The sequence below is a fragment of the Montipora foliosa genome, chromosome 4, assembly GCF_036669935.1.
Source record: "Montipora foliosa isolate CH-2021 chromosome 4, ASM3666993v2, whole genome shotgun sequence".
Classification (NCBI taxonomy): Eukaryota; Metazoa; Cnidaria; class Anthozoa; order Scleractinia; family Acroporidae; genus Montipora; species Montipora foliosa.
In genome coordinates this window covers 46,055,081-46,070,080 of record NC_090872.1, presented here as the reverse complement: position 1 = coordinate 46,070,080, position 15,000 = coordinate 46,055,081, and the positions used below count along the sequence as shown (strand labels likewise).

Sequence of the window (15,000 nt, the reverse complement as noted above, 5' to 3'; positions counted from 1 at the left end):
TATTGGTACTGCAGTGCACCTCTTGAAGAAGATTAATATGAAATTTTTTGCTCTTAGCCAGTTAAATGTTTCTCTTCGTTTCAGTTTGTCTCCCATAGCACGAACATTAAGTGAACTTATTTATATATTCATTTTTGAAATAGTACGGGTTTTTTTTTGGGAGCAGTGTAACAAAATACTAGCTGAATGGCTTGTCTGTCAACAAAAACAAGATTAAACATACGCCTAACAAAAGGAGTCACTAAAGAACAATAAAAATTACAATACAACACATTAAAATAAGCTATCCCAGGTAAGTTAAGTCCCAGCAGGATAGTGTTTGAAAGGGTTTGTTAGCCTTTTAGTAAAAATTTGCATATCATGCAATTCTTAATTCTTTGATGTCTTAACAAAAGGGAGAAAAAGAGAAATGTTGACTTATTAGCTAATCTCTTTATGGGTCACCATGAGAAACGCTGGTTAGAGAATTACAATTCAGGTATCGAGTTTTACCGTAGATATGTCGACGACACCTTTGCTTTGTTTAATACTGAGCAGGATGCTTTATCTTAGTTTAGTTATATCAACAGTCAGCATCCTAACATCAAGTTTACTATGGAGAAGGAAGAAAACCACAAGCTCCCCTTCTTAGATGTGCTTTTAGATAACCACAGTAATCAGGGCATTATTACCTCGGTTTTCCACAAGACGACCTACACCGGTCCTCTCACTAATTATTACAGCTTTGTACCTTTTAGTTACAAATTAGGACTAGAACGCACTCTGGTTGACCGAGTATTTAAAATTAATAATACTTGGACTGGTTTTCACTTGAACATGAGCAATCTTAACATTAAACATTAAGGAAGAATTTGTTTCCTTCTAGCGTTATCGAGAATGTTGTTAGAAAATTTCTCAACAATTACTTTACCTCCGATTCCTCTCAGAGTGTTGCTCGGAAGGACAATTGTTTGCACTTTAAATCACCATACATCGGTCCCTTTTCCATCATAACACAACGCAGAATTAAGAAATTAGTCAACACATTTTGCAGCGACCTGGAAATTAAGTTGGTGTTCACCCCGTTTAAAATCAGGAGTTGGTTTGGGGCGAAGGATCCTATCCCTGCGCGTTTACGATATAAGTTTTCATGCGCAGGCTGTAATGCCTGTTATATTGGTGAAACCAATAGACACTTCGCGACTCGCATCCGTGAACATCTCGCCTCCGACAAACATTCCCATATCTTTAAGCACTTGAGAGGTTTTGAAAATTGTCACTCCCGGTGTTCAGAAGACTGTTTTAAAATCCTCGACTCTGCTTCCACACGTTTCCAATTGAAAATTGCTTTGGGAGCAGCCATCTTTAAATTCCCAAGTCAAACATCTTAATTTATCCCTTTCATACTAATTAGTTTGTTTTCTTAGCTTAAATAGTCTGGTTTTTTTCTGTTTTGTTTCGTGGTTGTTCTGTTCTCGCCTTAATCCTTAATTATTCATGTTATATCTCACCTTGTTACACTATTTATTGCTCAACTTTAGTTTATTTCTCATTGTACAACTGACGATGGATGATGTTTCATCTGAAACACGTCTTGATTAAAGATGAATTTTAAAAACATCGTATCGATCATCAAAGCAATATCTTACTTCGTGCTGCTACGAAGTTTCGGTAACTATCTATACTATTTTAACCCATTGAGACCTAAACCGGCCATAACCGGCTGAACAAAATGGCGTCTTGATCAGAGTTGATCTTAGGCCTCTACCCAGTCTCCCTTAGTAAATCTAAATTTTTTCTAGTTATAGAGATTTAGTAGGATAATTGACCAATCATTTGCCGTGTTGTGAGCATATTTTGACAGTTGATAAGAGACCCCACAAGGGCTGGCTTTTTGCCCTTTCGATCCTGCGATGAAACAACGCAAAGACAACAGCTGATGAGCCAGATAACGCATCAAACGATGGGGGTATTCATGCTTTTTTTTTTCGGATTCGGAGGATCTAGGAATCTAAGAGATCTTTTATGGTTTTCCTGTAAGAGGAGGGGATACTAGAGACAACAATTTTGATTTAGATGGCTTTAAAAGTGATGAAGAATCTCGTTTTAGATAATCGTAATGAATTAAATATTTTTCTTAGTTTTCATAGGAGATGATCTATGGGAATTAATGGTAAACAAAACGAGTAGGTATGCCTGTCAAAAACTCTTAAAATCCCCGAGTGCATTGCCTTTTTTCATGGAGTAAGCCGCGCAGAACTAAAGGCCTTCGTAGCCAATTAACGTCATAATGGGCATTGATTAGCTCCTGAATTTACCTTTATATTGATCAACCGATGGATTTTTTTCAAATGACAAGTTTTTTTTCCCGAAAATAAATTGGTAATCGAAGGCCTTCGCCATACCTCGGAAGATCAGTATCTTCAACAAATAAATCAATCCGATCGTGCGTTTATATTCCGCAAATGCGAGAATACCTCCAGTGATTTTCTCTGTTGTTTTTCTTGTGTTGTGTAAGTTATCTTTCAATGAAAGTTTTCGAAAGAGCACTTTTTGTACACAATTTGACCTTGTTTGTTCCCTCATGAAACATGATAGTGATCAGTTAACTACTTAAATTAATCTTGCTGTTTTGTGTATTTCGACAAGCAGAAAGCTCGTGGTAAAATTTTGTTTCGGCAGCAGCGTTTGTGCATAATTTTTGCACTTATACCTGCAAAAAAACAGAGCAATTGGAAGAAATTTCAAACAACTTTTATCCATTGAGTGGTTAGACTTAACTGTAAATTGCACAAGGCATATTTTGAGTTATAATATATATTTTTAAAGCCCTTTGTTTAGTTAGTGATCAAAAACTTTCTTGATTGCTTAACGTGCGCAGCAATATTTTTACATCATCTGGAAGTTCACTGTTTCTTCTTCAAGGTGAACTTAATTCTAGAACTCAGTATCTTGTGTACATTTACTGCGCATATGGTTTATTTTTAACGCTTGCTTTCCAATGCAAAACCTCCAATATTTTCCAAGTTATCTTGCAGACACACAACAGCGCAGGCGAATTAGTCCATGGGTTAAATATTCCGGAATATGGTTGTGGTTGATCTTTCGTTATTGATGATGAGAAAACGCCCAACAACTTTTGCAGCTGGAAGTCCCGCGCTCTCTCTTGCCTTCATCATAGCTTTAATTAAAGTTTTTCTCTCTAGCTGTATTGCTCTCGCAAAGTCCTCAGTTTTATAAGCATCGGGATAGTTATCGAAATTTTTAATCTTACCTCTGTTTTGCGATATTAAATCTCTATCCTGACAACTAATGAAACGTGCAATGATAGGTCTACATCTACCCTCTTGCTTTACACCCACTCTGTGTACAGCGTGGAACTTTATGCCCGAGGTATTGATATCCATTTCGTTCTGAAAAACTCTGTGTATTAAAGTCTTGCGATCTTCTTTCTCAATCTCGGTTATGTTGTTGAACCTCAGATTCTCCCGCCTCGTATACTGTTCCAGCTTAATGTTGTTCTCTGTTTCAGCCTTCAGTCTATTTTCTAAGACTTCAGTTTTCTTGTTCAAAACGTCCATCCCAGTCTTTATTTTCTTTGAATTGTTTTCCATCTTCTCCTTTAAAGTGTCCACGTCGTTTTGAGTGAAGGTTATGCTTTGCTCAAGAGCTTTAAGTTGGGCCTTCATCACTTCAGTTTCACTTTTAAAGTCCTCGCGTAGTCTGGTCACTTCCTCACATAAACTAGCGAAGCCATCCTCCATAGCCTTTTTTAAGGAGTCGATGGAGCCTTTAAGATCAGTCGCCATGGCTTCTTCTTCGTTGGCTGACGAGCTTGATCCTTTTTTTGCTTATTTCCCATGCAAAAGAAAATCGTTTTAACACTAAAAAGTTAAAGTATTCAATCAAAGAAATGTTAAGACGACATTTGCAATATCTCAGGATCAGAAAACTAGGCATAGAAACCCATTGCGTACCGACAGTTAGAAAGCACGTCCATACGCCATGCTGCTGGTCCTAGTCCCTTGGGGGTTCGTTGCCTCCCGCATGCACCCAATGGTACAGTTCACATCTCCTTTTCCAACTCCGATTTTTGCAACCTTTTAGTGAGCAAGTCCTCCTTCATTGTGGCTAACCTTACTACCGTTCCTCATCTTGCTTGAGCTAAGCTTGTTTTTGTGACTGTGTATGACACCCTGTACGAGTTACCGGACACAGTTCTGGATCATCGTCTGAAGAAGTATGGCCATATCTTCTCGTCCCGCAGTGGAAGGGTTCAGGGTTTTCCCAATGTTTTCAACGGCATGCGGCATTACCAAATGGAAATAACTTCCCCTATTCCTTGTATCTCCGTTTCTGGAAGTTCCTCCTTCGTGTCCAGTATGACAACCAGCCAAAGACCTGCCGCCAATGTTATAGCCTTGATCATCTGGCCAAAGATTGCCAAGACCTGGTCTGTGATCCCATCAGTCACATCTCCAGACCGATTAAGTGTTATTTGCAAACAACATGATCACATGGCCATTGACTGTCCTTTCTCTTGGTTCCGGCAGGCGCACTTCTTCCGTGGCACTGTTTATGCTTCTGTTGCAGAGAATGCTTGTGCTGGAGAGACGTTTACTGATACTGCTGCTGATGACAATGATGATAGTGATGATGCTTCTACGAGCGCCTCCTTCTCTGCGGATGCGGAAGTTCCTTCTGTTACTCAGCCTGATGCCAAAGAGGAAGCTGATGATCCCAATATCTTGACTGGGACATTCCAGAAGAACCTGAGGTAGCAGCGGGTGGACAAGTGGATCTAGATAGCGCCTCTGCCATCGAGGCAGCCCTGCTGGCTAGTGTGCTTCTTTCTCAGAGAAAGCTCCCTCGGCAGGTCAGGATTTTGATGTAGATTTGTTGGAGCCCAGTTAGTCCCTTTGACTTCAGGTGCTGCGTGATCAATAGTAGGGGCTTGAGCGATAGGAAGTTTATTTTGATAAGTGATTATTTTCATAGCGCAAATCTTGATTTTTGTTGCATTCAGGAGACTATGATTTCTGATGAGACTATCCAGTCCTCCTTTTCTTCCCGTTGGTGTGCCCTAGCTTTTGGGCCCCGGCAGTTGGAAGAAGGTGGGTGCTGCGATTTTGTGTTCTGATAGTTTCCAAGATAGGCTTTTGGTTTGACAAAGGGACTCGTAAGGGCGTGTTCTTAGTCTTTTAACTAGTTTTGGTGACATCAACGTCAACCTTGTGAATCTTTATGTGTCTACGGTTCCCGCTGAGAGAAGGGCTTTTCTCCAGTCAGCTCTCGAATATTTTTTCCCAACTCTCTGCTCGTTCTAGGCAGAGATTTCAGCTGTTACGATTCCAGTTGAGACAAAATTGGGGGTAAACTTTCTGTTGATTCAGGTTTTTCTGACTTTAAATCACCTTGGAGTATAAAGGATGCATGGCGTTTCAAGCATCCTGGAGAGCATCTGTTAACGTGGTTTAACCACGATTTCAGTATTGCGAGCAGATTGGACACCTTTTTTGTCTCCCGCATTCTCTGCGATTCAATTAGTGAGTGCAGCATCCCTCCATGTGTTTATTCTCACAATGAGTTTGTTGTCTTAGAGCTTGATCTGGGCCAGGTGTTTGGAAGTTAAATAATTCCCTCCTCCAGGATGAGGCTTTTTGCTCCAAGATCTCTGATTTGATTAATGCATATCTATCTTTTCGCCACACTTTTTCTTCGACTAAGGAAATGTGGGAGTCGTTTTTTGCTTGTGATAGATGTAAGGAGCTTTCCAGTGATAAAGACCTTCTCAGCAACCGACTGATCGTGCTGAAGCGGTGCTTAGCTTCAGGGGTTACGGCAGTTTCATCAGAGATTTTGGATTTGGAAGCTTCTTTTAAGTCTATCTTTGACAAAGAGTTAGAGGGTTCTAAAATCAGAAGTCGTGCTAAATGGTTGGAGAAACGTGAGGCCCCCACTAGGTTTTTCTTTAGCTTAGGAAATCAATGACGTGAAAAGTCTTTAATATCGTCAGTTTTGACTCCAGGGGGGGATGAGGTTTCATCTTTTCCTGAGATGACGGAGGCTCATGAGCCCTTCTATTCTGCCCTTTTCGCTGAGGAGGAGAGTTATCTTCATCTTCAACGTGAGCTTCTTTCTCACGCTTCGAGCAATTTGCCAGATACCGAACGAGAATCTTGTGATGGTATCGTCTCCTTAGATGAGGCTACGGAAGCCCTTATCCTCTCTAATAACAATAAGACTCTAGGATCAGATGAATTCTATTATCAGTTCTGATCAAACTTGCTCTGTTCCAGGAAGGTCTATCGCTTCTAATTTAGGCCATGTCCAACTGTATCCGGAATTTTTTTGGCGGATACGAAAATTTCCGCATCCACACACAGTGTATTCGAATCGTCCTTACGTAACCAATTGTATGTGGAAAATTTCCGATTTGCTCTAGTGCCCAGTTCTTTTGCCGGAGAGAATCCTGAAATGAGCATGCACATAATTGCGATTTTGGCGCCATTCCTTTTGTGCCATAGCTACTGCGAGGTGTAAACAGTCGAAGCTTGTAGTTTATCACTCGAAAAAATGTCTAAATGTACTGAAAAAGTCAAGAAAAAGTATGCTGATACATATAAATGGACCGATGATGAAGCTGAACTACTGCTGACGGCCAGGAAAGAATACAAAACGAAGCAAATCGCCAAAAGCATCGACTGGGAATCTTATGTTGACAAGTATGACGAGATTCTCGAAGCTTACAGTGCTCATTACCCCTCGCCAGAAGATGCTGCTGCATGAGTTAACTAAGTCTGTTTTAACGTCAAAACTAAAAGCCATTCGTAGCAAGTACAGACAAGCTGTCGATAATGGAACATGACAACTTCACATCGATTTAACTGTGTACCCACGTTTGGTGGGTCGTTAACTATTCATATATTTAGACTCATTGCCGATTCATTGGTGTTCACGTCGGATTTCACTCGGGAATGCAAGACCGCTATAGAAATTGGAAGGCCCTTTGACAAAATGTGTGACAATTTTCTTTTGTTTATCATCGAAGAATGAACAATAGCTTTAATATTAATCACTTCTCTTCTCTAACTGATCTACGGCTTCGATTTTTTTGCCAACAGTGAAATCCATAACGATCGATCTTAAATCAAGTAAATAGTCTTTATGCGGGCTTTTTATGTCCTTTGTGGAGGCAGTGTGGCCGAGTGGTTAGGGCGCTTGCCTTGAGATTTGGAGATCCCCGGTTCAAGACTCGCTCTCACCACTCTTTGAATTTGTTCCTGGTATTCCCTGGTTCCACTTCCCAGCTGCACTTGTAAATAGCCAACTGGTTTGCCTCCGGCCAGTTGGGATTCTTAACAGTTGTAGTTGTTGTGTTCTATTGTTTCGTTGATTCTGTTTCATTGGCCCTGAAAAGCCCCTATGGGGAGCGGTCAAGTATGTATGTATGTATGTATGTATGTATGTATGTCTTGACAGTGTGAATAATAAAGGAATACTCCTTTTGTTTCGATCCGTGAAAAACAATAGGAAATTAGTTTCGGCATTACAATTGGCACAGACAACTTATCTTTAATTGACTAATAAAATGAAACGGGAGTGCGGCGGGCTCACACACACGCCAATTCTCGAAATTGTTCGCGACATGCATCTCAAGTCGATTCATAAAACAGTATTGAAAGCTGTCGATCATCGGACTACATCTTTTCTTTAAAAATCATTTCAAATCTCAGTTTTAAAAATAAATGCGTGATCAAACATGCGCTCATCTGAATGATCTTGAATGGAGTAGGTAATTATGGGTGTTTCACGGGCAAAAATAGCATTTCTTTTAGCTTCAAATATCATTCTAAATAACTCAGGACGCTCAGTGTTCCAGAAATATTAAAAATAGAGGTTTCATTTGATTTATTTTAAGAAGAGAGTTAAATTCATTAAACAACTCGTAGGGAATAATTTCAGTTGGCTGCTCAGCAGACGTCCCAACATTCCAATTCTTGACCAAAGAAACTCTTTAAAACTTTTTTTTTTACAGCCGGCAAATTGCCCTCGTTTGAAAAAAAATATTAAAGAAACAAGGTTTTCAGAATTAGCTTGACTTTCTCTCAAAATACTTTTGGGAATTTACACATGCATTAGATGTTTTTGCATAAATTAACTTTGCAGTTCGAACCGCCACCAGTTGAAAAATAAACACCAAACTTTGGCCTACAGTGATCAAAAATCCCTGCTTAAGATCTCTTTTTGAAGCTCTCGAAATGCTCTACTTCCATAAATACAAATCACACTTGCGAATATTTTGCGATAAAAACTGAAATTCTCAAGTCATTGTGGGGAATTCACCCACACACCCAGAACAAAAGGATTTGTTTGCAAACTCTGCTGCTCATGGTCGCTTATATGTGCTATTGTTCCATCCCTTTGAAATCGCTTCCTGTCCTCATCCAAAAACATCTCACCTTCTACCAAACGAATGAAACCGAACTTATTCAATATGTTTTCGGTGGCTCAACCTTAGCTACCGAGGCGAATACCCAAAGGACTAAACCGAGTCTTCAAGTTACAAAATCCAGCAGTATCACCCATTTCTGAATGACACACTTAAATCGACGTGAAGTTGTAATGAGAAGAAGTGGGCATGGTAGAGTCGTCATGACCTTTTACGAACACTGATCTGCCGTCTGGGGTGGCTCACCAGCTACAGCAGCAGTGGCAGATGGATTAGAGTCTTCTGAGAATCACCAAGAAAGCTCTAATCAAAGGTGTTTTGATATCAACGTTGATAGTAAAGATAGGCAAAAATCATCAAAAGAGGACATTGTTGAAACAGATCAATCTAACGAAAGTATTCTAGATGATGACTGACACTAGTGTCAAGACAAGTCATTAAAGAAAAAAGAGAGTTATTGAGTGCACAATTAAAAGGACACAAGAGTGAGAGAATGAAGGGGAAAGTTCCTCCAGAGTCACAGCTTCTTAGTATATCACAGGAAAAACTTCAGATCAAAAAAACAAATGCTTGAGAGGGTGGACACTATGGACAAAGCCTACTCCAACTCTATGAAAAGGCTTACATCAAACACGGAGAAGCTTACAGGATCTATTTCACATGGATTTGCTTTACTACAATGCATGGTGTGCCAACCACTCAATAACATGAACATGAATCCTCAATTTATGATGCACAAACATCAGCTCAAAGCACAGAGAGCATATCTCACAACAATGGACAGTTTTCATAGACACCAGCTATTTTTTCAGATAATGACACAACATTGTAGTTGGTTGATTAGAAGTGTATTGGTGGCATAGTGTTTTCATATTTCAGTAGATAACAATTCTAGTTTATGATGCTCAGGTGCAGGTTGCTATGGGTGCCCAAAGAAGATTTTTGAACAACTTACAAGGGAACACTTTATTGTTGCAGTTAACCCATAGTAAAAGTTCATATGTACTTTTTATCATGAAACGTGCTTACATGACAAGTTACAATTTCATAGATTTCAGAGGTTCCCAAACATTTTTTGCAACTTAAAAAATGCACTAAAAATATAAATTTGTAGAAGTGTTATATATTGCTAACAACTTCCTATTCTGATAGTTTGTATGAGGTCCTTTTTTAGACCAATAATAAACTATTTGAGCTATTTATTTTTCAAAACAAGTCTTCTTGATTGACTGAGGCTTAATGTGCATAAAAGCAATTTGCTGGTAGTTTACTGCTAAAATGAAGCTATTAGACTTTTATTACCAATAATTCTTTTGAGGCCTCAACCAGAAAAAGGGTTGCTAAGTAAAAAAATCATCTTTTAAACTAACAATTGATTATTATTGCCTTCTTTGAATGTCATGTAAGGCCATGCTGATTGTTTTCTTTGGCTATTTCAATGCTGGGAATTATTACTTACGGGGAAAACAACAACATGCAGCTAAAAATCTCATCAAAGTGGAAAATACTCAAAAAATACCAATGTTATTTTAAGATGTAGTATCATTTAGGATCAAAATATTGAGTGAGGATTTTCCTAACTCTTTTGCCTTCAGTCTCATTGCATTCAGTCTGATAGTTGTGTGCTGTTGTGGATGGCCGAGACTCTCTGTCATAGTCTATTGCAGAAGAAACCTTATCTTCTGATATTATTTCATTGTTCAGTTCACAGAAATTGTGCAAAACAAAACACGCATAAATGATATGTGGCAATTCCATGAGGTTGATATCCATTGCTCTTTTCAGGGCACCAAATCTTGCTTTAATCCTGCCAAAAGAACATTCTATTACCATTCGTGACTGACAAAGCTTTAATCCAAAGTACTGCTCTTGGGCTGTTGAGCCGCCATTAGCTGTACTAGGCTGGGCTCAAATGCTAGTCCCCCTGGCAGTGGGGCCGTGGAGGATCCAGTCCAAAGTCTGGATGCTGTAGTCAACGACGCAATGGAGGAGGTCTGTCCTTCCCTTCACAGGAGCCAGGAGAAGCCGGGTATGAATGAGGTGGCTTCTGACGATGATGCTGTGGAGGAGGACTGCCCTTCTTCTGCAGAGAGCGAGGACTTTAAAGTCGTCACTGTCCCCGTGGAGTCTGACTCCAGTCCTGGGGATAAGCCTTCTGACTTCCCCTGGCGGCTTAAGCCTAAGCGGAAGCTTGCCTTACGCCGTTTCTCTTCGGAGAGTGCACTTTCTACTCCGCATGTCTTGCTGTTCTCCCTATCGACCTTGACCAGTGCGAGCACACTACAGCGATTTTGGCGTGATGGTTGCACCCTCCTTTTGGGCATACCCACACCCTCATACAGTGTGGGATTTGATGTTATGTCCACGAGCCATTGCACTTAACCTACTGGGGGGCTGCCTGTTCACGGGAGGCACTGAGATCAGGGAGGCAGTCCTCTCAAGGTAAGGCTCTTACATTGCACTTCGATTGGGTTGACCCTTGTGATTACCCCAAATGTGGGTAAGTTAAGCCTATAATTTCTGGTAGTGGGGACCTGCATTTGCGCTAGCCCCTGCTCCCCCCTCAGGAAAGGAATGGCACGTTGGTGTGATTTCAGTCAGTCAGGCAAGCATGGAGGATGCAGTGCTGCCGTTTACTGACAGGACGGGACGGGACGGCACGGATTAACCACTACTACTTTTAATCAGGAGCACCCAACCTCAATTTTCGGAAAATATCTATTCCGAAGACGATTTGAGATCTAGAATTTTCGGAACATTTGTTTTAAAATTCCTTGCTTGCCTGCCTGTCCTAGGATTTTCGAACAGCTAAAACATGGTATGATTGCCCATTTTTAACATATTTTTACCCTTAACAGCTCACCTAGAATTTCGGGGGCCTTTTTTTCTGACTGAAATTTTCGAAAAGGTAAGTTTTGATCCTTATAATTTTCGAATCACTAGACTTTCAGCTAGGGAATCTGAACAGATGAAAAATTTTTAGGGGATAAAAATATGCCTATATCTACCGTTTAACTACTAAAATCCGATTAACAATGCTACGTTTAAGTGCTTTTGAACTATATTCTCGTTGAGTGCCCCTGTTTTAATTCCGAAAAACACCTAAAACTGTAACTTAATCTTAACTCAAACTTAACTCAAACTCAACTCAAACTCAACTCAAACTCAACTCAACTCGTAACTCGATGAATAGCCGATCCCGGAGCAACCACCATGTTTATTTATTTATTTATTTATTTATTACAGTTTAATGACAATAAACAAAATCATCATAAGGATAGTCTACAAAAGAGTCATAGACCCCATACAAAGGCAGACTACCTTTAATATATATCTATATCTATATATACGAATGTGTGCGCTACGACTTCAACCGTAAATAACCGTAATAATTCAAACATAAGTAACATCTGCACGTGCCAAAGGACAACATACCCGCGTGCCAAAGGATAGCATGCGAACAGAGAGTACACGAGTTACGCTAAAAATAAAAGGGAAATAAGTGTAAAAATATGGGAAAATAGCAGATAACTTATCCAGTAAAGTATGTAATAGGTAATTCTGTATTAGAAACAGAATTTTACTTTCGGCTACGTTCCCCTCTGTTCTGGCTAAAAAAGAAGTCAGTCTCATTAAGCCCATCCGGTTTCAAGGATCGGACCCGATATGCCCATTGCCCTTCCTTAGCAAGCAGATCGTCTTTTGCATTAACTTTATCTGTAAGTTGTATGCTAATATCTTGAAGTCCATGATGCCCATGACTATAAAAATGCTTATAGATAAGATCATCACTCTCCTTATTAACAGCAGACATCCTAGAGTGGGCTCGTAAACGGCTCTTGTGGTTGTTGAACCTTAACCTAAACTTAGTGGTGGTGGAGCCCACATACTGAAAACCACAAACCTTGCAACTAATTAAGTAAACAGTATTCCTAGAATTACAATCCAACTGCGATTTACAGTATAGCTAGTACCAGTAGCATGGCCAGAGAACCTATCTCCTACAATAAGATAATTACAAACATCACATCTACCACTAGCACATTTATGAGTTACTCGGGTACCCTCAGTTTCCCAATCAAGAGGTCGTAATTTAGCGCAAACTAGATAGTCTCTCAAGCTCTTAGGGCGACGAAACGCCATCATGGGTAAATCTTGAATGGCCTGCTTACACCTATTGGATATATGTAAAAGGGGATGTAACTCTCTTAATATTCCCCCCTATATTAGGCACACCCGGGTGATACGTGACCACAAATGGTAATCTCTTGCTACTTGTACTCCCTTGCCTAGGTGCAAGTAGCTTTTCCTGTTCTAATACCTGAGCCCTATGTATTTGGTCCGACACAAATTTTTGTTTATAACCCCTATTAACTAAATGCCTTTGAAGATCAGCTGCCCTGTTCTCAAACGCAGCAGACGTGGAACAAATACGTCTGAGCCTAAGGGCCTGTGCATATGGGATACTTTGTTTAACCCCCTTAGCATGACATGAGGTATGGAACAAGTACTGGTGCGTATTAGTTGGCTTAGTGTATAAATCAGTCCCAATAACACCATTGTCGTTAATAACCTCTACATGAAGATAATTAATGTTCCGTTTTGACCAGTCCCATGTAAACTTGATGGTGTCGTGTAGCTGATTTATCCACTGAAGGAACTCCAGAAGTAATTGTTCCCCTGCTGTCCAGATCATGAAAATATCATCAATGTTCCTGAACCAAAGATAGGGTTTTACTGAAGCTATATATATATATATATATACGTATATGAGAAGAAGAAAGGTGTAGCCATGCCTCGATAGATAATGTAATAAGGAAATAACTTCTTGAGGCATATGTGTTTCTAATCGGTTTTATACTTCAAACGTTTCGCCGTTTAGAGCTTCATCAGTGAATGAAGATTATGAGTACAAGATTGCTTTATGTAAAAAACTTAGTACAATGGTGGAAAGTCAAGGCTCATTAATTTGATGGTGTTAATCTAGATTTAGAGCCCGTCCATTGCAACCATTCATGAGGTATAAAGCAATCTTGTACTCATAATCTTCATTCAGTGATGAAGCTCTAAACGGCAAAACGTTTGAAGTATAAAACCGATTAGAAACACAGTAGCATCATTTGTTTTCATATAGATTTCTGTCCCTGCAGTCCATCCAATTCCTTCAAATCCTTATCCATTTCTGTAAGGAAACCTCATGACCTATTACATGAAGTGTCAGTCTGTCAAAGACCTCATGGGATCGAAAATTTATCAAAGAAACGTGTTGTCGCAACAGTGGAGACTAAGAGAACGAGAAATAGCTTTCTAACAGCGGTATTTTTACCCAAAATGTCTGGAAAAAAGAAGAAAAATGTTTACAGAAAGAAAAGGAAAGGAAAACCTTTCGCTGGAATCCAGAGGTACGCGAAAAAAGCGAAGAAAATGCCGCCGGATGAAAGTGGAGTTCCCAAGACAACTCCATGTGAACAACCTTCATCAGATTCTGAACTTGATCAATCTCCTAGTGCATCTCGGCTAAAAATGAAGCCAGAAGATACCTCTGACAGTAATTCAGAATGTTTTGATGATGAAATGGCATGCGAGGGAGAGGGATATAGGCTAATAGACCTCAAGAAGTTGTCTTCAGCACTGTCCGAAGCTCATGCATCCATTGACTGCAACCAAGGTGAGAAACAATGACATAAAGTGTTACCTCTGTCAAGTGTTTCATCGCTCATTGCTTTTTAATAGACATGGCATATCTTGCAGTATAAGCTGTGTTCAGTTATTTTAGATGGAGATGATTCCCTGGGAGAGAATTATCATTTACAATTAATTACTGTTATTTGAAGAATGATTCAGATAAATTTAAAATAATCAATCATGTTTTAGCATTATGCACTCAGTAAACAAATTCAAATGTTAATGAACAAGTAATTTTGTTTTAATTGTAGTCAATCCCCTTGACTTCTTGTAGGCCATTTAACTGTAAAGGAAAACCCTTCTGGGAGAAATGGATTAATGTCAGACCTCTCAGTGGAGTGCAACACATGCCTGAATGCTACACCACTTAAAACGTCGTCTACTATAACTAAGAGAGGGCAGTCCTTTGATGTAAATCGGCGTGCAGTTTACCATTCCCTTGAAACAGGAGGTGGATATGAAGGACTTGTGACTTTCTGCAGTATAATGAACATGCCATGTTTATCTGAGCCTGCTTACCACAAACAAGTTGACACCATTCTGGAAGCTTTGGAGACTGAAGTTGAGAATGAGATGAGAGCAGCAGGGCAAAGGGTACATGCCCATATTTTAAAGGAAAATGCACAGTTGAGTAGTGATGTCATTTTGGATGCGGCAGTGTCTTTTGATGGCACATGGGCCAAAAGAGGATTCACATCCTTAACTGGTGTAGTCTTTGCCATAGCAGTGGACACTGGAGAGGTGCTTGACTACCATGTCCTTTCCAAGGAATGCAAAAAATGTTCGCTTAAGAAGTCCAAGTGTCAGAGCGATGAAGAATTTGAGGAATGGCAAACTGAGCACCTTGCGTCAAATGACTGTGACATAAACTTTAATGGCAGCTC

At 39.8% G+C, this 15,000-nt stretch overlaps 1 protein-coding gene and 1 non-coding gene across 2 annotated transcripts in view; both read left to right on the top strand.

Moving 5' to 3' along the window:
- Positions 1-10,825: 10,825 nt before the first annotated feature.
- On the top strand, positions 10,826-10,986 carry LOC138001573 (U1 spliceosomal RNA). The gene has a single exon (XR_011123256.1). It is a non-coding gene; the product is annotated as a U1 spliceosomal RNA (small nuclear RNA).
- A 2,776-nt stretch (positions 10,987-13,762) lies between these two features.
- Positions 13,763-15,000, top strand: part of LOC138001445 (uncharacterized) — a 2,412-nt gene continuing 1,174 nt past the window's right edge. Inside the window, exons 1-2 of the mRNA XM_068848070.1 lie at positions 13,763-14,099; positions 14,391-15,000. The exon at positions 14,391-15,000 is cut by the window's right edge and continues 1,174 nt beyond it. Coding sequence (XP_068704171.1) covers positions 13,763-14,099; positions 14,391-15,000 — 947 coding nt within the window. The remainder of the gene's footprint in view (positions 14,100-14,390) is intronic.